The sequence below is a fragment of the Ostrea edulis genome, chromosome 1 (assembly GCF_947568905.1).
Source record: "Ostrea edulis chromosome 1, xbOstEdul1.1, whole genome shotgun sequence".
Taxonomy (NCBI): domain Eukaryota; kingdom Metazoa; phylum Mollusca; class Bivalvia; order Ostreida; family Ostreidae; genus Ostrea; species Ostrea edulis.
Genome location: NC_079164.1, coordinates 84,552,189 through 84,575,222, shown reverse-complemented (window position 1 = coordinate 84,575,222; position 23,034 = coordinate 84,552,189). Strand labels below are relative to the sequence as shown.

Genomic DNA, 23,034 nt, shown 5'->3' with positions numbered 1-23,034 from the left:
TCAACTAGAGCTTCACGCCGGCGTATTTAATTGTCAACTAGAGCTTCACGCCGGCGTATTTAATTGTCCACTAGAGCTTCACGCCGGTGTATTTAATTGTCAACTAGAAGTTCACGCCGGCGTATTTAATTGTCAACTAGAGCTTCACGCCGGCGTATTTAATTGTCAACTAGAGCTTCACGCCGGCGTATTTAATTGTCCACTAGAACTTCACGCCGGCGTATTTAATTGTCAACTAGAGCTTCTCGCCGGCGTATTTAATTGTCAACTAGAGCTTCACGCCGGTGTATTTAATTGTCAACTAGAGTTTCACGCCGGCGTATTTAATTGTCAACTAGAGCTTCACGCCGGCGTATTTAATTGTCAACTAGAGCTTCATGAAAAGTATGTCGGTGTGAAGTGTTGCAGTTCATACCCTCATGTAATTTAAAAAATGAAATATATTTCTTATATTTACAATCTACTTTCATTTCTGTCAGAATTTCCAGCCGTTAGAATAGATTTATAAATTTATATTTATCAAGATTCATACGCGCAATGTTCACAGCTGCATCACATTCATGAGGAAATGGCCGTCATTACAAATTGTAAAGATATCAATGAGAAATTTGAATATTCATAATTGTAATTCTAACATATTCGATCTTCGTGTTATACACAAATAAGTACATGTAATATAAAATGAAAAGTTTGTTATTCCTCTAGACGTAAATTAAGCTCTTTGTCGTTAAAAAGTAACCCTTATAAGACCCGTGGATTTAAGTTAATATTCAAACTTATTTAAACAAGACTTTATAAATCGAACTGGAATTATTTAACTGGAAAATATTTATAGCTTAACATACATGTGCATAGCTTTGTTTCAAAACATAAATCGAAATTATTGAGAAAAAATTGGGTTCGAAATGCAGTTTTGCTTCTAATAGCACAGGGATGACCATCACACCCTTATATATCAATCAGGCCCTAGTATGTTGATTCTTTGTTTTATGTCCCCAGAGTGGATACCTTTTCACTAAAACCCATAAGAAAAAATTAAAATCTCTCGCATTTGCTTTTTTTTTTTTTTTTTTTTAAATCTATTATCTATATATATGACTTTATCTTTACATTTCTTTTTAATGCACAATAATGAAATTTATTCCGAGTCAGTGATGTACTTGAATTTTATTCCGAGTCAGTGAAGTACTTGAATTTTATTCAGAGTCAATGATGTACTTGAATTTTATTCAGAGTCAGTGATATACTTGAATTTAAAGATACCACTACTGTCCGTTAACTACAAAAGTGTCTCGACCTACCTTGAAAATCTAGGACGGATGACCGTTCCATCTCAGTTAGATATCTGCACCTAATCTATTAGAATACATATATACCATTGATATTATTGATAACAAAAACAGCTTAGATACTACTCACAAATTCAAGGATTTTCAACTTATATTGATCGGTATTTTCCAAACTATTTAGTCTGTTTTTGCTTTTGAAGTAAAAAAAAAAAAAAAGTTTTGCTTTATTTCTACTTTTGTCTGTTGCCTACCGGTATGTTATGGGTGGCGGGACGTAAAACAGATGAAATACATACAATGGCCTTATTCGCCTATTTCCCTTACATCTTATTCGCGCACTTGCATCTTGTATTTGCAATCTAAACACTAGAAAAAAACCTAGATGCTGTTAGCACATTCACAATGATGAATACACGCGAACGAATTCCTGAAGCAATGTTATCTCAACTGAAAGTACAGTAAAATAGCAAGACAAAATGTCATCGGGGGAGGGGGACGGGGAATGGAATACAAATAAGATATAGATTAAAAGATTCCAAAATTAGGTACAGATACTGAAACAATTATAGATTAGACAACGAGACACGAAATCGTAAATCGGAGAGAAGGAAGAGAATGATTAAATGTCGTTCCGTGGTATGGAGAAGTTTTATGCCATTGTTGTTCTGATCGGTGACGTTAAATTTCCCATGGCGGAAGCTGAGGGGGTTGTCGTGGTTTCCAGATCGTTGTTTGTCTTGGCAAATGTTTAAATCAAGCCGCTGTAGCCAATTTGATGCCTGGCTATGAACAAAGTAAGATATATTTAGGAGAGGGCTAACATAGATTATGCCTTCTGCCCAATCCCCTTCACTATTTGTGAATAAAACTACTATAAATCAAAGTAAGTTATACAATGAGTTTCACAATGAAATAAGAATAAACAAGCACTTCTTTCTTTTTTCTCCCGTTCCCATAAATACCTGTAGAAATACAATACCTAATAAGGCATGAACATATCCATTTCATATTCTCATTGGTTTCGGGGGGTGGGGGGTGGGGGGGGGGGGGTCTGCAGTCATTCTGCGGTTACACTGAATCCGCTTCTGTAAGAGCTTGTTCTGCGCATGGTCAGTTTTTAAATCGAGGCAAGCTACTGACAATTGTTAGGCCGTTCTTAGCACACTGATTTTAACTACGAATAACCCCGTTTAACTGATCAGGATATAGGGATCACGGCGGGTGTGACCGGTCGACAGGGGATGCTTACTCCTCCTAGACACCTGATCCCACCTCTGGTGTGTCCATGGGACCGTGTTTTTTCCAACTATCTATTTTGTATTGCTTATAGGAGTTATGAGATTGATCGCTGTTCTTTATCTTCACCCTTTATGCAAGATCGTTTGCAAATTTGCTTAAAATCAGACGAGAAATGTGACTGTACACACGGCTGAACCAATGAACACACCAAAGTATGAACGAACGGAAGTTACTACTATATACATGTATATCCAACTTGAACTTGGAACTTGAACTTATAGGAGTTATGAGATTGATCGCTGTTCTTTATCTTCACCCTTTATGCAAGATCGTTTGCAAATTTGCTTAAAATCAGACGAGAAATGTGACTGTACACACGGCTGAACCAATGAACACACCAAAGTATGAACGAACGGAAGTTACTACTATATACATGTATATCCAACTCCGTAATGACGTCATATTGACAGGTCTATCTCTTCAATATTTTTTTTTTATATTGAGGTGTCACCTGTTGTGTCGATTAAATTTATATTGTTCCCTCTCGAGAATTTTGCACTCAGATGGAGACGTCGCCATTTCCGGTGAAGGGCTGAAAAATTTAGACCTATGCTCAGCGCTTACGATCAGTTTTCTTTAACGTGTCACACATGCTGTGACACTGAGCCTCCGTTTTTGCTGTCTCATCCGAATGACATGCTGTAGGTGGTTGGTTGTATATTGTTTAACGTCCCTCTCGAAAATTTCTCAATCATATGGAGACGTCACCATTGCCGTGAAAGGCTGCAAAATTTAGGCCTATGCTCAGCGCTTACGGTCTTTGAGCAAGGAGGCATCTTTATCGTGCCACACCTGCTGTAACATGAGACCTCGGTTTTTACAGTCCCACTCGAAGGACCGCCCTATTTAGTCGCCTTTTACGACAGATAAGGGTTACTGCGGACCCATTCTAACCCGGATCCCCATGGAACACCTGCTGTAGGTGAAGTACTACAAATTTAGACCTATGATTAGCGCTCAGGGCCATAGAAATGAGGGTTTGTCGCGACCTCCGTCTTCAATATCATATCCGGAAAACCGTGTTTCTCATTTCAAAATGCCAAACGCTTGGCAAAGGAGCAATCACTACCTATATCAGCGCGGTCATGGCACGAGCGTCTCTCTCTCTCTCTCTCTCTCTCTCTCTCTCAACATATTGAAGGAGCAGGAGTGGTCAAGTCTATGCTTGTCAGAGGAGCAGCCTAATCGACAGATAGCGGTCAAGCTTTTCTGTCATTGTAATGATATTTTCAAGCACTTGTTTTCTATACAAGGTGCATGCATTTCCCTCTCTTGCTAGACAGGGTGTTTTATCATTACCAATTACTTTAAAAAAAAACGTTTCTGACTCGTCTCCCTCAATTATTTTATTAGAAATGACAGAATGGGGTTTGTTTATGACGAGTTTGTTTTTACTTGAAGGATGACGAACGACAAGGTGGATGTATTTCTTCAGTACTTGGTAATAGTGGTATTTAGAAATTGTCGGTAAACCATACTCTGTTGCATTGTCTGACAATATATTGAGAAATAATAGAATGTGTCCGTCAGACGGGAACCAGGGACAGTGAAGGGAGGAGTGAGGAAGAGAGATACAGGAAGGAGAGAGAGATGGAAGTACTTCCTGAAATCAATAGGATACCATTCTTTCTTTAAAATTCATTAGAAATGGAACACATAATAATTCAAAATGTCTCGAATCACAAGAAGACTAGTACAATCAAATATTTTTATTTCGTCCGAGAAATGTCCAGATTTTCAAATGTCTATAGATTTTCTGGCATGATTTGATGGCACATACTTGGAGGTTTTATTAAAATTGCCTGTGTAGCGCAGGAAGATCGGAGGCCAATTTTATGTCGCTCATTCCTATTCCACTGAGGGTCATTTGGATTCAACTTAATTTTCCTTGAACGAGGAGTTCTACCACAGGAGAAAACCGTCCGTTTGTTGATTATATCATGGTTACCAAATAAAAAGCATGCTGACTTACTTCACGAAAGGAGAAACTACCCTATTTACTTGATATTCAAATTAAGGGGGGAAATGATTTTGCTTTAGCAGCATTGTTTCTCTGCAGCGCATTCCGTCATCAGATAATCCCAAAAGATTTATCAATTACAATGGCAAGTGACGTACAACTTCGACGTTCAGGCTGTTTTCAAATCAAGCGAATTAATTTTGAAGGCGTTTTGATTTGATTACCTCTTTAAATTAGTAACCACAAAACCACTGCGACATATATATACGATTTAGTGTACATATGAATGATTTTCGTTCGGTGAGAATGCATATGAAAATTGATGCCTTATACACAAGACCCAAAAGTATGACAGCACCATTTCTTTTCTCAGAAAACATACACCATTATCTTCCATGGATATTTTCATATTTCCAATCAAAAAAAAAAATAGCTCCACGAATTGTTGTCTGAATAATATTACAGCTTCACCTTCAGTCTTATGATACCATTACGATGCATACCCTGGGGCCGTCCTTATGGCACACGTGTTAGTGACCACCTTAATCGGTTCTCTGTGGAGTCTCTCATACAAGGGGTGCAGACGACATGTGCATCAAAGATCTAGCAATATACAATTCTCGGATTACGATCTCAACCATGATCAAGCTAGTGCTTATCAAAGATAAGTAGTTTCTGAACAACATCAAGAGATATGTTTGAAATTTTCATTTTTTTTTTAGTCATGGAAACAAATTTCATATTGCATAGACCCCGGGTTTCCATTCTGATATTATAAATGTGTTATATTACGTAGAACTAAACATAATTCCAACAAGTTCAACCCTTTTCCATTTTCAACCCCTTAATTTTATGGTCAGAAGGTGGTAAAACTGTTTATTTCCTAAGTTTAAATTTATTTCAATATTTGGTATATTTGTACTAGAATTAGATACTCATGGAAAAGATACAGCCATCAGCCATCAACCAAGAGATCATCCGGAATCTATGTTTAATAGATAAGATAAGTATAATTAAAATAGGATGACAGACGTATAATATACTGATTATGGCTAAACATAATAACATAAAATAAAATTTTTGTACTTCGTAGTTTCAGAGAATTCTTAGTCAGTTTAGTATGAATCAACATTACCTCTTTTCGGAGCAGGCGGCTATTTTGTGACGTTTTGCATGGTTTTTTTTTAACACCATCTATAGTATGTATTTTGCTGGAATAGGGGGTCAGCTTGCATAATATAATGTAAAATTGATGAATTTACATTTCCAATGATTTTTCCTTTGATATCTTTACAAATTGTAATGATAGCCATTTCCTCATGAATGCGTTGCAGTTGTGAAAAATGTGCGTATGAATCTTGATGAATATAGTACGTCTATTTTTTGCAGAAGGGAATTCCGACAGAAACGAAATTAGAATGTAAATACAAAAAAAAATTCAGGTTTGAAAATACACGAGAGTATGAACTGCAATACTTCACGCTGGCATACATTTCGTGAAGCGCAAGGTAATGCGTTTTATGACGTTTTATGACGTATGCTGATGTGAAGCGTCGCAGTTACATGCATAATACCCTCATTCATTTTCAAAAAATTAAATCGATTTCTTAAATGCCCAATGTTTACTAGTCTCCTGACCCATATATATTTTTTCTGTGTGTACAACTATATTTTATTGCGTCATTTACATTATAAATAACAAGTTTTAATGCAATTGGTTTTAGGTTTTACCTACCACAAGTAAACCCAAAGTTACAAACGAAAGTCTTCTTGACAAGGTTGTCCTAACGTTGGAACATGGATTTACATTACGGGACACTTGTAAGATTAGGTGCTTGAAGATAGATTGAGATAACCAATAAAGTAAAATTGATATGTTAAACATTTCATTATGCTTAATAGAATTTTTGAGTCAGATCTAGCCAACCTTTTTTCTCTCTTCTATATACGTTTTCCGTTAATCCTTGTCCTACCGTAGCCATTTAGAGTTTGCGAAAATGATACGCCCCAAGATCCAATTTTGATCCCCAGAAATAGCAAATATCAAATACACAGCAGACCTGAGCCCCACAAAATTGCTCTTCCTCCTTTTCAAATGCAAAAATTGATTTTGATTACTTAAATCATTACAGAAAACGTTTTGAAGTATTTTTAAAATGTCTGATTTCAATATTAGGAGAAACTCTAACCCTTCAACGTTACCCTCTTTTGTGAAAACTTCGATCCACCTCTGTAATTATTATTGTGGCAAAAAGAATGTTAACAGTTTTAGCTGACAATACAATACGTATATGATCATTCAAATTTTCTTCCACTTTCAGTTACTGTACTGAAGTTCACACAGAAGCTGGTGTTTGTACAGAAAATCTAGGTTTCCGAAGTTTCACCCATTGTATAACCCTGTGTGTGATTGTGAGAAATGTACAGAATGAACCAAAAGACCGTCCAGAAAAACAGTTCTTCTAGGACAACGAACTAAAGAAATAATGCCGGGGGAGGATATGATATATAAATGTCATGACCAAACACGATAACGTGAAAGGATTTTTTTAAATACTTTTTATGATTTGTAGGCATTAAAAAACTGCCTCCTAATTTTGTTTTATATATATGATTGATGACTATTTCAAAGCAAAACACTCTCATATAGATACAAGTATATGTCTTTAGCACCTGGGAGTGCAGATTCATAGAAGAACGCAATATCTGCAATAAAGAGCGGCTGATGAAACAAAACAATCTCTCGAAAATGACGAATTATCAGGACGAGATCAATGTTGAAGTGGTTATGATTTTCTCATCATACAGCTTAAAACTTTACACGCAATTTCCAATCCAATATCATAAGATAAAGATATTTTTATTCGGTTTGGTGGGTGAATTGATCCTCTTATTGGCCTCTGTGAATATCAGAAGATCGTTTCAAGCTGATTTCGTTCAAAATTTGAACAATTTACGACAGTGATACAATCTGTACCAATGATTGTTCATTATAAGGAATTCGTGCGCATTTGAAAGTACATTTAATGTCACTCCACAAAAAAACGAATGGCTCGAATGGTCAAAATCAGGAAAATTAAACATACGTATACGTGTATTCTGGTCAAGATTGGAAGCCACACTGTAGTTAGTGCATTCATCGTCTGTACGCTGTTTGCACAACCTCAGACGCCTGAGGGAAGTGTTATATTGGGGAAAATATGCACGGAAAGACACACATTCATGAAGACCTAAGGGAGAGTCTGTAGACTGAAGACCAATGGACCAAACCAATTACACTCAACCACGTCTCACTGAATTAATAACAACAACTGTCAATGTATCTGCAGCGTTAATAAAGCGATTTTGATCATTTATGTAAATGATCGTTACCTGCGGGAAATGTCATATCAAATGAGGAAATGGACAAGATTTCAGAGATAGTTCTGCTCTATTCTGAACTGAGAAATTCTGCAATGATATTTCAAAAATATTTGCCATGTGTTGAGCACACGCACTTGGGGCATGGATCATGATCATTTTAACCCCCCACCCACCTGATCACCTTATTTTTTTTTTTATCTGGAAAAGACTTTTTGCTACTTACATGTATGTTTTGTAAATATGCATTACAGATCATCCAAAACTGTTATTTTTCGTCTCTGTCCCGTGTTAATAAAAATCTCGTTATCAGTGATTATAAGAAGAGTTAAGGTGTAGTCTTTCTGACATATTTACAATTCTTAAAATGAAAATTTGCATTATGAAAGTAGTCCTTATGCATATCTTATTTGTTGATATTGATTTCAAACGTCCTTGGCGTTAAAGAGGAAGCCATTAATATTTTTGATAAGTTAAGTATTACAACAATCACCACGATATTAGAGTAATTGGATACTTCACTAAGACGCACGGCTTCCTTCAGACGTCATTAAACACTATCACATGTGTATGGCTTCCCGCGTTTGTCGTCCACTATGGGCGAAAACGGAATGAAATTTTGAAGTTAACGAATATACATGTAAACAGTAAAGGGTTTCTTAAATTCCCCAAAATTTAGAATAAAACATTTGTAATGATCTAGCAAAAGAACCAATGTGAAAATTGAAAGGATTTTTTTTTCTATTTGAGTTTTGCAATATTTTAACCAAGGTTCCTATGAAATGTACCTCCCATCGGTTTGCTATAATGCCGCGATCGTTAGTAAGTTGTTCAACAATTATTTCATTAGATTGTTATAGACTACCAAAGACCTCTAAGTGGCACACCAAGTACAACATGAGACAGTGAAAACAATGCTAGTTTACACATGTGTAGTTATGATTGATTAATTGTATGTTGTTTAACGTCCCACTCAATTTTTTTCCACTCATATGAAGACGTCATCACTGCCGGTGAAGGGCTGCAAAATTTAGGCCTATGCTCGGCGCTTACGGCCTTTGAGCAGGGAGGGATCTTTATCGTGCCACACCTGCTGTGCCACGGGAACTCGGTTTTTGCGGTCTCATCCGAAGGACCGCCCCATTTAGTCACCTCTGACGACAACCCGGATCCCCACGGGACGTGTAGTTATGCATGCCCTCGTATTGTCATGAACGCAAAATGGAATAGAGTGCGTCTTCAACCACGTCTTGAAGTACATTACAAGTCAAGACAAGACTATGGTCGGGCTCAGCACCAAGTCGTAGACTAAATGCCGAGAATTCTAGCTGATGTCTATCATAACTCGCTATTTCATTTATATTTTGCTGGTGATGTCTGGATTATTTAGAAAAGAAAGAACCAAATATATTTAGATTTTTACTGACCTTAACAAAGCCCATGGTGATTATATTCTGGATGATGTGATATGAGTTCTGGCTATTTTAAATGTAAGATACCCATTTTAAAAGTGCATGCAAAAATAGCCAGTATCAAATTTAATTTCAACAAATATGTTCCTTTTCTGTTTGGAATTTTGTTTTATCTCACCGGAGCGACTTTCGGGACTGTCAATTATACATGTATTTTAAAATTAATACCGGTACAGTCGTGGTGACGTAGTACGGTCGCGGTAGCGTAGGACGGTTGCGGTGACGTAGTACGGTCGCGGTGACGTAGTACGGCTCGCTTAGTAGCCGGCAAGCCCGGGTTCACGTTGATAAGGAGGTATGCTACACTAGAGAAATTTGATATCGATGAAATGTACAACACTATTTTGAAATTGAAAAATTTCATATCTACTTTATTTAGTTTAAAAAAAATGCAGTTTTAGTAGAAAGCATTAAGGTAGAGATTGATAGGTTGATGCTAAAAAAAATAACCATTGAATTTTTTTTATTTTGATATATGTTTATAATGAAGCTTCGATATAAAACATAATAAAAAATCAATGTAGGTAATCGACCTTGTTTTTGAGAAATATGGCGATTTTAACAACACCTTCTTTAGTCCTTGTAAAGCGTAAAAAGTGAAGAAAAATAAGTAGAGAGCAATATACAAATAGAGCTATAACATTTTTATTGTAAAAAGGATAATAACTTGTCATATATGGTTCCAAACAACCTTTCACATAATTGTATATTACACATCAATTTCAAGTTCAGCAATCATTATTAACATGCAACAACATTACTTCAACAGAGCTACATTGGCCAATTACCTTAAAACAGTGCACAATATTTGCACACAGGGTCATACCTTTGCTTACGCTGCAAAAAAATTACCCATCAAATTTCTTATTTTATTTCATTAAGTGGTCAGTCTATTAGTAAGTAAAATATATGAAAAAAATTATACACCATAATGGGGTTCAATATGGAAGTAGCAAAAAATTCCTAACCCCACCCCCTTTTAACAAACTACACATTTTCGTAAGAAAAAGGGTTATTAAAAGATGTTGTAAACAATCCATCAAAAACAGCTTGCTGAAATTCGAAGATTCTTTGTAATACCTTTTTTAAATTAATAAATATAATACAGAAAGTATGTATTTCAAATTTTAGCTTATATTTTGTTGTAGTTCTCGTTGTTGACCTTTGTGCACTTACACTCAGAATATAGATTTATCATACGTCATCATATTTGATGATTAATATCAAGAGTTTTCCCAAATAAAAATCCCCACAAAAAATTGAAATACAATTTATATTTGTTAAAACAAATGTCTCCATTACATCCCAACCCCTTTAATATACTGCATGGTATGGAGGAGAAAGAATGAGTAGGAACATAGACGTCATGAATTGCACTCGGTGCATTGAGAAGAAAGATTCAGCCAGCAGAGATAAACTACTGACCTTTTTATAACTTAGAATGTTTAAGTATTCCCAAATTACCTCTTTGAAAATTGAACATGACAATAAGAAGGTTTCTATAAGCTATTTCAGGGGCGGATCAGGAATTGAAGTTGGGATGGGGGGGTGCAACTGTATGAGGCAGGGGTCTGGGGGCCGCCTTGAAGGGGGGGGGGATTCCCCAGAAACTCCTGGATTTTACAGATTTTTTAGGGCTTAAAATATGTCTCCTATGTAGTAATTTTTATTATTTTCTGTCATTTTTAATAAGGTGAAATTAATAAAATAACGCAAATTTTAAGGGTTTTTGGAAAAAGTAGCAGTTCTCCCACTAAAAGTAATTCAATAAATCAAAAGATTTTGTCAGACATTTATTTCTCTGAAAGTGGAGGAAATTATGGCTTTTATCGTATATATTTCTCTAAACAAGAGACCACGATTTACTTTAAACTTGAAAATTTTAGGGGGGCTCGCGCCGGTTGCCCCCCACCCCACCCCTTATATCCGCCAATGCATTTATGTATGTGCTCTTGCGATTGACCTTTTTGCACTCACAATGATTGCATTAATATTTAGTTATTTTTCATACATTTTTTTTATAATAACCAGACACGATTACCTATTATAAGAAATTGATATGATTATACAGCATAGTGCACCAAATATGTTTAAATAACAACTTTATATTTAATATCAATGGAAAGATTTCCACCCAATCGACCCATGGATTGATTGATTGTATCTTGTTTAACGTCTCTCTCGAGAATTTTTTACTCATATGGAGACGTTACCAAGACCGGTGAACGGCTTTAAATTTAGGCCTTTGCTCGGCGCTTACGGCCATTGAGCAGTGAGGGTTCTTTAGCGTGCCACATCTACTGTGACACTGGGCATCCGTTTTGAAGGTCATCTCAAACACATTGATTAAAGTTATAAAATTGGTATTTTATTTTCATTTAGAAATGTTTACTGATTTTGATATATCAAAAACTTAGAATAATCAACAATGACACTTCCTCTATATTTATACAATATTATTGTCTTTAAAAAAGACATGTAATACATGAGTACATGTACTTGTTTTCCATTAAATTCACACTTTAGTATGTTGCACAATATATCCATTGCTCTGGGCTCACAAATACATTATTGATTCTATCCAAGTCCCACATTTTGCAGAAGTTCTTGAATTTTCTCTGTAACCTGTAAAGTTGTGGGGTCCAGGGGATATGACATCGTCAATGTAAATGAAGTACCTGTTATAAAAAATAAATTCTGTATATTCAAATATTGAAAAAGAGATGAATATCTAATATACTAAGAATTGTCTTTATAAATGTCTGGTGTTAAAATGAAAAATTCTATCTTACTAAGATAGAAAATATTGTACCTTTCTTGCTGATTTTCATGGCAAATTGCTGTTGAAGTTGTTGGCTGGAATCCCATTTCAACTTGCACTGGTCCTTAGGATGATGCTTAGAAAAAAATCATCATAATTAATATTTGCACAGTCAGTATTAATCATTAATTATACTGTGTCAGACAATGTCAATTTTAAAATTGTGTGTCTCAATGCATGTTTAGTGAACTTTAAAATGCTGATATATTGAAAATTACACACATAACATGTATTTTATTATGTTAATTTTTAAAATCTTGTCTGAAATCAGTATTGCATATGTAACACTACATGTATGTTAAATGTGTGCAGTGCAGCAATGTGAACTCTTGCAGTAGTAGTACATCTGCATGATTGTTATTTATTTCATATTGTTATAGTTACCTTCTATTTAAACTGTACATACCCTCCCACCCCCGGGTCCTTAATGAGGTGAATAAACATCATAATTATCATATTACAATATGAGATGACAGATATGTTTTCATAAACTGCCAGTTCATTCTAATAATATCAAAGTGTGGGTCAAGAGAAGGACATACATATCTTATTTTCATACAATACATTTATTTGCCTATGAGGGGGGCTTGTGATTTTACAAATATTTTAAATAAAGTTTTGTAGACCTACATGCTTGCATGAAACATGAAACCCCAGATTTGAAATATCTCTTAGGTCAATGAAATTTCAAGATACTATAAGTACTATCATTTATACCAAATAGAATTTTAGTGCAACACTCTCTCCCCCCCCCCCCCCCCCCCCTCAAACTTGTGAGAGCCCTATTTTTTTTTCAAATCTGGCATATACATGACATCCATTTACAATTACATGCACATGTAGGAGTTATATTTTGGGCACATATGGAATACATAAATGCACAAAAAATGAAACAGCTCCAAATTGTGCGTTTATAGATGTTATTATAAAATCGCGTTGTGAAATAGCAGAGGAAAAGTGGGTTGAATACAAATTCACAAAAATGAAACAGCTCCAAATTGTGCGTTTATAGATGTTATTATAAAATCGCGTTGTGAAATAGCAGAGGAAAAGTGGGTTGAAAACAAATTCAATTTGCCATTTTTTTCACTTACCAAACGAAATTATGATTTCGTTGTCCACGTTGAATACATCCATCGAATTCCTCTTCTCAGAAGAAACTTTGTTTAAACTCTCAATGACTACATAAACAGTATTGAAACTCGCAGCACTCGGACATCACGATCACGCTACATCAACAACTTTGTTTACGTAGCGCAGCTATGCATGGTGGTGGATTTCGTGAGGTAAAAAGTGCCATTCTGCACGGACGAAACATTTAGTCCACTATTATTACATTGACGTACTCCTAATCTAAACTATGGCCAAATTTCTATATCTTTCGTCGAGACGACCCTCTCAATCATCGATTCAGTCACAGCAACAACTTGTACTTTCGGAACCCCTTTTTGTTTTTCAACTACTCTATGGCGATGTACGGAATTCCGAAAAATAATTTCACGTGAAAATACACGATTTTTACTGATCACGTGGTTGCTATCGGTCTCTACCTTAAAACCCTGCTAGACTCGAACCCGCGATCTACAGTTCAGCATTCGACGTGCTACCCTACTGAGCTACTCAGCTAGGCGATGACTTTTAAAGGAAAAGACAACTATTGCTGATATAAATATTTCCATCCATGTTTTAAAAGGAAGTCAGCCATGATTATGACGATGTAGAGTACATCCTTAACATAAAGGAAATAACTGTTCCTTCGCCAAGCACACGGCACTAAAAGTGAAAGTCATAAAAAGGCATGATAAAGAACTGTCACTGCTACGGTCCTTAGGACCATGCATGGGTATAAAGTGGTACATCGTTGACCGTTTCTCCTTTCAACATTGTTGTAGAGTTTTGATTCTTAGTGACATCAATATTGGAGGAATTTGTTCCATAAGCACCTGTCCACTGGACTGTGTACCCCATTGATAAATCAATGTCAAGGGGAGATTAAAAAACATGACCGACGACCAATGGTGCACTGCATTACAGTAAACCATGATTTTCAAAACAGGTTTGAAAGCTAGTTGAACCCATAATCCAAAACTCTCTATTTGCAGCTAATTCGCCTTATTTACCAGGTACATTACATAATATTACACGAGTCACCATTGATCCATACGAGTTACGCTAGTTACCATTGGTCATTGCATACGAGTTACACGAGTCACCATTGGTCACTGCATACGAGATACACGCGTTACCATTGGTCACTGCATATGGAATATCACGAGTCACCGTTGGACAATGCTTATGAATTACACAAGTCACTAGTAGTCACAGCGTATGAATTATATACGAGGCATCATTGGTAAGGACGTATGCATTAACTATAATTTGGGTAACTAGTTGTCAGTTGGAGAACTATATTTTCCACATCAGCGAGCTCTTTCGTAGAGAATTGCTTATGAAATTCCGCAGAGGACAGACATCTACCACTCAGGAGAGTTCGAAGACTCGCCTTAGAGGACAATACTAGTAACCTACAATTTACTGAAAGTACTGAGAAGGACAAACAATTATCAATTTATCTTCTCTGAGTGTTAATACATTTTACATAATCTCTAGTACAGGTTTGGTATTTTAAAAAAACACAGGAGAAAGTGTATGGTGTGACCAGAATTATAAGCACCTTACACCAAATGAATATCGCCATTTTGGACGACAGTATTTCTAGGAAAGAATAGCGATATGTCACATGGACCAAGTCAAACAATCAACAGAGACAGCGCTCATCAGTAGGCATATCTCCACCTTGGTGTTCTATATAAACAATTGATTTGAAGAGGAATTTTTTCGTGATCCAGGGACTTCAAATGCGTAATGAATATCTAGATGGGTTCGAAAGTTACTCTATTTAGGGTTTTATTTTTCTTTTGGGATCGCTAAAGTTTCTTTCATGAATCACAAAAATTAACATGTATTCGTAACAAGTAATTCGGAAAAAAATTGATATTTCAAAAGAGTTGGAAGTACTTAAGCAGTAGTCTGATGTTAATACTTGCACTGTACAAAGGCTGTGTACTGCGAGTGCCATATAATAGATAAAATTTACGATTCTTGTATCTCGCAATACTGCGTCTTTGGTAATTATAAGGAATATTTCCATTTTCTTTTTTGTCTTTGATATCTTTACAAATTGTAATGATGGTCATTACGAAATCATTTAAAACTGGGAGTTTTAAGGTCGAATGGGGCTTTAATAAATATTTGAAGGTATGTTTGGACACAAGTATTGTAGGAAAATATGTTAAGAATTTTTTTATATTAAATTTATAAGACAGCAACTTAAGAATACAACTATATAAGGCCTCAACCGTGCGCAGCTTTTTGTGCGCCGTAAATCGAAGGTTTTTATAAGGGGTGGATCTGTAGCTCTCTGTTATGTCAAAATATTTTTTTCAGAGAGCTACAGTTCTGCAGCTAAATGTATATATAAAGGAAAACAGAAAGGAATGTACCAAAATTTTGAACCACAGAGTTCTGACAGGTACTAAATAGTCATACATTGTTATATAACATATTAGTGGATCATATTTTGCATCACCGGATACTTTCGTTATTTCCAACCAATGAAAATTGTCCTTACTTTGATAGAACACCATTGCTTCATATTACCCACAATGCAATAATTGCACATACATCACAAGATTATCGAATATAGCAATATTTTACACACCATACATGGGGATCATTGTATTTGAGATACACTTTGTTCATTTGGGGTCATTTTTCAATGTTGAAATATGACCCCCACCACTTGACTTAGATGTGGACTGTACAGAAAACTTTTTGTATATGTGGGGTATTTTTTAAATGTTGAAAAATGACCCCCTGCTACAAATACCTGACGGAGATATGGATTGCAAAGAAACATTCAGTATATTTGGGGTCATTTTTCACAGTGTTCAAATATGACCCCCACCACTTGTCCGAGATGGACTACATGTATACAGAAAACATTTTGTACATTGAGGGGCATTTTTCAATGTTGAAATTTGACCCCACCAGAAATGATCTCTTGAAGATACCATGTCTAAGGGTCATTTTGTTTAACAAGGGTAAAAATTTCAGGCTTGGGAGGGTAATCAATTAACGGTCTGGGTCAGTTTTTAACGTTGAAAATTGATCAAACATCCGTTGAAAACGCCCCTGGGGGTTGTTTTTGACGGGGTCACTATTCAATGCTACACCGGCGTGAAGCGTCGCTGTTCATACTCTCTTGTATTTTAATAAATGGAATGTTTTTCTAAAGATACATCCTACTTAAGTTAAAATCGGTCATTCAATACTTGTTATCATATTTCAAAGAACATTGCAAACAGCTTTAGAAATATATTTGCAGATTGACATCGAGAACAATTAGTATGTTAATTTCAACTTTCTTTTTAAACAATTATGTAAATACAAGAGACCGATAAAGAAAATTAACAATTTCATACTAGTATGATGCGTGATCACCTTACTGTGACTTACGAGCTCTCATACGTCATTCAAACAATACCTAAATGTGTTCTATCAAATTTAAGATATTTGCCATAAAATAATTTGTATGGAACCAGTGTGCCTCCGAAGCAACAATGCCTTCACGTCAATACTAACACTCTTCGGGTCCGTCTGGGTCGTAGTTCTGCTTCCTTCAAGCGACCCCTCACCATTAGGTGATACTGACCAACATATATCTCTAGACAGGGACGAGAATTCTTCATTCAGGATGTACATTAGTGCTAATTCTAGCAGTAGTTCGCATTTCACAAGCTAGCTCCTCTCTACTCTATTGAATCTTGCGTAAAGCGCCCTCTGGTGAGAGAATGATCTCTATCCTCAATCGTCAAGTTAATTTTAGGTATTTTCATTCTTATGGATTTGTCTTTGAAAATAGTTCTTACACAAAATAATGATGGTTACATTTGAAACACGCATGAAATTTTATGGTTTCATCTTTTTAAACCAAGGATTTTATCTAATTCTCAAGACCTTTTAACCATTTTGTCACTATTTTCATTCTTATATGGATTTGTCTTTGAAAATAGTTCTTACACAAAATAATGATGGTCACATTTGAAACATGCATGAAATTTTATGGTTTCGTCTTTTTAAACCAAGGATTTTATCTAATTCTTTTTAACCATTTTGTCACTTTTTTCGTAATACATGTATTACAAAGTTTAGAGTGACCGATTAAAATGCTCACTTTTAGAAATTAAGGCCAAAATTCAAGTTCTACATGTTAAAAATGTATTGATTTGACTTATATAAACATAAATTCAGTGTCCATTTTCAACATTTCTGATAAAAAATTGTTTGTAGCAAGTGTCCCTAAGTGCTATACATAATTGAATAATAAAGTTGATTCCTGATTTATTGGAAATGGAACTTTCAATTTTGATAAACAGAATCCACAAAAAACAACAACTAAAAAACACATTAGTTAAAGAAACTTCCTAATCAAATAAAAGAAAATTGTTCGTGGTCTGACACGACTGTGGGGGTGTAGCTCGGTGTAATTCAAAAAGAAAGGGAAAGGACCAGAAATCACCAGTAATTTGGCTTCTTATCAACCCGGTAACGATAACACAGAGCGACGTATTTATGAGTTATGTTGTTGCTTGAACAACAACAAAATTGGATGTCAGCAAGCATATATTTCTTTTGATTTATTTTTAATGACTATGGCGTGTAATGATATTACAAAACTATTTTTGTAGAGTACATATTTAAATTAGCATGATTAATGTTTAATTACAAGTATGTTGTTTACCATATACTCAGTACAATCATTACAAGAATATATATATATATATATATATATATATATATATTGGAATTTTGTCGAAATTATACCCTACGTATTCTCAGTTGTTTTTATGCACTGTCGTACGTTGTGTGGGAAATCTTTATTACTAGTGTATTTCCACATTTAAGGCGTGGATCCAAACTTTCAGGAAAGAAACTTTATTCATGTTTGTTCACTTCAAATCGAACTACATATTTTATGTCGAAACTGGAATACAATAAAAACATTCAGATTTATTAACAAGACGAAGATTAAAGACAATTTTCAAGTTGTATATGCTGAGCATGATTTTTCTGGGCCTGTCTTCGTAGTTTTTCAATTCTTCCATATGATCCATGAAATCTAGATTCTGGTTGAAAACCAATTTGAATGAAAAGCATCTCTATTTGATGAACAGAGACGTGGAATTAACCACTGTATGGCTATCATGGTCGTTCTGCTAAATTTATTAATAATGTTTAATTCCCCCATATACAACATATATTCTGGACTTTGGGAAATTACTGATATTTTTTTCACATTCTGCTCCAAGCAGAGCGAGAAACGTGAATGGCAATAAAAATTTTCATCAAACCTTACCTGCATCCTGGCCGCCACCCCTCGGCTTCTGGATGACCTGCCTTGCAGACATCGGTGTTCCGTTGACCTTGGAGCTATGTCCTTCAACAGCAATCTGATCATTAAGACGTAAAGCACCGAGGAGAGGACTAATGGAACAACGTAAAACATAACAAAGTCAAACGCGTAGTATATCCCGTAGTACCGCCTTTTTAAGGTATAAGTACAACTATGTACCACGGTGCCATTCCTATAGCTGGGGACCACTTTGGCCAGCGCAAGCCACGGGGAACAATACAACACGGCCACCGTCCATAACACGAACAATATCCTCCTGGCTCGGCTGACCGTGCAGATAGTTTGCGCTTTCAAAGAATGGCATATCCCTATATATCTTTCCACTGTAAAGGCACCGATGGAGAGTGATGAAACATTTGCCCCCAAATAGCCAAGAAAAACTAACAACGTGCACATGAACGATCCATATGGCCAATCCTCCGCCGGGAGGAGGGGCTCAGGAATGGTTGGGAGATTGGAGGAGAGCAGGAGTATACAGTCGGCAACACACAGACTCAGGAGGTAGCAGTTAGTGGGTGTCTGAAGGCTCCGTCTCCTCACGATCACAGTGATGACCAAAACATTACCGGCCAGTCCGATGATGAAGATGACCAGAGGTAGACCCACGGCTACCACTGTGTATTCCAAAGAGGGGCCTGGTCTTGTGTCCATGGTGACATTGTCAAATATGTCACCCATCCGCTTGAGACGTTTTGAAGAAGAAAAAACTTGTAGGAGTTCGATGATAGGCAAAATACTAGGCCCAAAAAATATCACTAACCACCAATTATGAATCGTCTATTGGCGGATTTGAATACACATTTCTCTGAGGAACTTTGGTATTTTTCCCAAGATCTTTACACAGTTGTTGCTTCCTTAAAGTTGCTCACAATTGATGTTTTAATTCCCTCTCCTGCGCTCAAACCCCACGCTAAGCTTTAACTGAGATATATCCAATAACACGAGTACCAATCAGCACTGACAAGTTTCAATTACAAATTCACCTTTCTTCTGAGATCTTTTACTTTAATCATGTTGCGATTTACACAATGTTTTAAATATGGTACGATTCCTCGTAATTACATCATTGACGGTTTATATATTATTCATAGCTAAGATAAGAATTTGTCGCGTGTATGACAGGAATACGGATAGCCTTTTCTTTTTATTTTCCTCGTGAACAACTGCAGTTGTACGTCCCGTGTTGGTAGTATTGAGCGCTATTTGATTTTACATCGTTTAGCATCACACTGATGAATCGCGATGTCAATATCTTGTCAAATGTTGACTAGTAACATACAAGCGATCGGATATAAAAAAGTTTATTGTGAAACATTGTAAATTTCCACAGATATGACTTCATCGAATTTACATAAATAATTTAAGAAATGCAGTTCCTTGTAGACAAAGCAGACACGTTAGCTGTGGTTTAAGGACGTTGATACTTAGCAGGTTAAAAGCATGCATGCATTATTTATTAATGTCGACAAGAGACAAATTACTAATGAGAAGCTTATATAGGTATAGATAAAATCCTCTGGGTTGGACTGAATACATTACTGTGTTAATAAAAGTAAACATTGGGGAAGAGATGGTAATAACTCGTATATATATGAAACAATTTCTGGCAATTTTAAATAATGGACAGAAACACCTGTACATAACTGTATATCCCCGATAAATCGAGGAAAGGACTCAAAGTTTGAATTCATTGGGGTAGGAAAGTAGGATTTCAATCAAATATGCGTCATCGTCAATCTTGTCATGCTAAGTGGCGACTAGGAGTTTTGGACGATTGCGTATTCTATGTTAACATCTTGTACATGTACACGAGCACGCCGACCAGCTCATTTATGGGAAATGACGCGTATTTGAGGAGAAATAAGTTATGAAAATTTGTCTGTTCAAGGATAAAAAATCCAGAATTAATCATTCTGTTCTTTTGTTCCTCGTGATTACATGTATGTGATTATATTTACATCCTCGTGTTTATAGTTGATGTTTATACACTTACGTTTACATCCCTGTGTTTATAGTTGATGTTTATACACTTATGTTTACATCCTCGTGTTTATAGTTGATGTTTTATACACTTATGTTTACATCCCTGTGTTTATAATTGATGTTTATACACTTATGTTTACATCCTCGTGTTTATAGTTGATGTTTTATACACTTATGTTTACATCCTCATGTTTATATTTGATGTTTTATACACTTATGTTTACACCCCTGTGTTTATAGTTGATGTTTATACACTTATGTTTACATCCTCGTGTTTATAGTTGATGTTTATACACTTATGTTTACATCCTCGTGTTTATAGTTGATGTTTTATACACTTATGTTTACATCCTCGTGTTTATAGTTGATGTTTTATACACTTATGTTTACATCCCTGTGTTTATAGTTGATGTTTTATACACTTATGTTTACATCCCTGTGTTTATAGTTGATGTTTATACACTTATGTTTACATTCTCGTGTTTATAGTTGATGTTTTATACACTTATGTTTACATTCTCGTGTTTATAGTTGATGTTTTATACACTTATGTTTACATCCCTGTGTTTATAGTTGATGTTTTATACACTTATGTTTACATTCTCGTGTTTATAGTTGATGTTTTATACACTTATGTTTACATTCTCGTGTTTATAGTTGATGTTTTATACACTTATGTTTACATTCTCGTGTTTATAGTTGATGTTTTATACACTTATGTTTACATCCCTGTGTTTATAGTTGATGTTTTATACACTTATGTTTACATCCTTGTGTTTATAGTTGATGTTTATACACTTATGTTTACATCCTTGTGTTTATAGTTGATGTTTATACACTTATGTTTACATTCCTGTGTTTATAGTTGATGTTTATACACTTATGTTTACATTCCTGTGTTTATAGTTGATGTTTTATACACTTATGTTTACATCCCTGTGTTTATAGTTGATGTTTATACACTTATGTTTACATCCTTGTGTTTATAGTTGATGTTTATACACTTATGTTTACATTCTCGTGTTTATAGTTGATGTTTATACACTTATGTCTACATCCTCGTCTTTATATTTGATGTTTATACACTTATGTCTACATCCTCGTGTTTATATTTGATGTTTATACACTTATGTCTACATCCTCGTGTTTATATTTGATGTTTTATACACTTATGTTTACATTCTCGTGTTTATAGTTGATGTTTATACACTTATGTTTACATCCTCGTGTTTATAGTTGATGTTTATACACTTATATTTACATTCTCGTGTTTATAGTTGATGTTTATACACTTATGTTTACATTCTCGTGTTTATATTTGATGTTTTATACACTTATGTTTACATCCCTGTGTTTATAGTTGATGTTTATACACTTATGTTTACATTCCTGTGTTTATAGTTGATGTTTATACACTTATGTTTACATTCTCGTGTTTATATTTGATGTTTATACACTTATGTTTACATCCTCGTGTTTATATTTGATGTTTTATACACTTATGTTTACATCCTCGTGTTTATATTTGATGTTTTATACACTTATGTTTACATTCCTGTGTTTATAGTTGATGTTTTATACACTTATGTTTACATCCCTGTGTTTATAGTTGATGTTTATACACTTATGTTTACATTCTCGTGTTTATATTTGATGTTTATACACTTATGTTTACATCCTCGTGTTTATAGTTGATGTTTATACACTTATGTTTACATCCTCGTGTTTATAGTTGATGTTTTATACACTTATGTTTACAACCTCGTCTTTATATTTGATGTTTATACACTTATGTTTACATCCTCGTGTTTATAGTTGATGTTTTATACACTTATGTTTACAACCTCGTCTTTATATTTGATGTTTATACACTTATGTTTACATCCTCGTGTTTATATTTGATGTTTTATACAACCCTATTTTTATCATCGGACTGAGACTGAATACGTATCGTGAGGCATAATAATCATATCTAAAATGTTTATTTCTGTCAAGATGATTAAAATCAAGTGCAAAAGCCCATTTACGTATGATTAAGCAGTTCTGGTTAAGATTAGATGGGAGTTTATCAGTTTGACATCTAACAGATAGTACCGTATCACAATCAGGCTCCAGCATTATATTGCAGGTAGTGAATCACGTGACTGACCTTAATCAGAGATGACCAATGGTAGCTCACCTTCACTTATTATGCATGAGTTCTTTGTTTCCTGCCAGAGGTGCATTGGCCAATGGCTACAAGCAAATTAGATTTATCTGGTGGTCAGATGAAGACCCATGATAGACGTGGTTGCCGAAGGATTCGTAAACGGATGTGTGAACGTTAAATGTGGCAATGTTTATGCCTGTTTCGCCTGGAAAGGAAATCGTTCAGC

General features: G+C 35.2%; 1 protein-coding gene and 2 long non-coding RNA genes across 9 annotated transcripts in view; 1 reads left to right on the top strand and 2 right to left on the bottom strand.

Annotated features, from left to right (window-relative positions):
* The window catches only part of LOC125677770 (thyrotropin-releasing hormone receptor-like), a 53,551-nt gene extending 33,712 nt beyond the window's left edge, over positions 1–19,839 (bottom strand). For 2 of the 7 annotated variants that reach the window (XM_048915937.2, XM_048915938.2), the window contains exon 1: positions 18,620–19,832. In XM_048915937.2, coding sequence (XP_048771894.2) covers positions 18,620–19,354 — 735 coding nt within the window. In that variant the 5' untranslated portion in view covers positions 19,355–19,832. Of the gene's footprint in view, positions 1–18,619 lie in introns of all 7 variants that reach the window. The other 5 variants (XM_056163938.1, XM_048915942.2, XM_048915940.2 and 2 more) reach the window with 5 other exon arrangements.
* On the top strand, positions 5,129–7,136 carry LOC130054410 (uncharacterized). Its single transcript, XR_008802723.1, has 2 exons — positions 5,129–6,369; positions 6,870–7,136. It is a non-coding gene; the product is annotated as an uncharacterized LOC130054410 (long non-coding RNA).
* Positions 8,750–13,751, bottom strand: LOC130054407 (uncharacterized). The gene is made up of 3 exons (XR_008802718.1): positions 13,296–13,751; positions 12,193–12,277; positions 8,750–12,058 (listed from the first exon to the last, which is right to left on the bottom strand). It is a non-coding gene; the product is annotated as an uncharacterized LOC130054407 (long non-coding RNA).
* Positions 19,840–23,034: the final 3,195 nt, after the last annotated feature.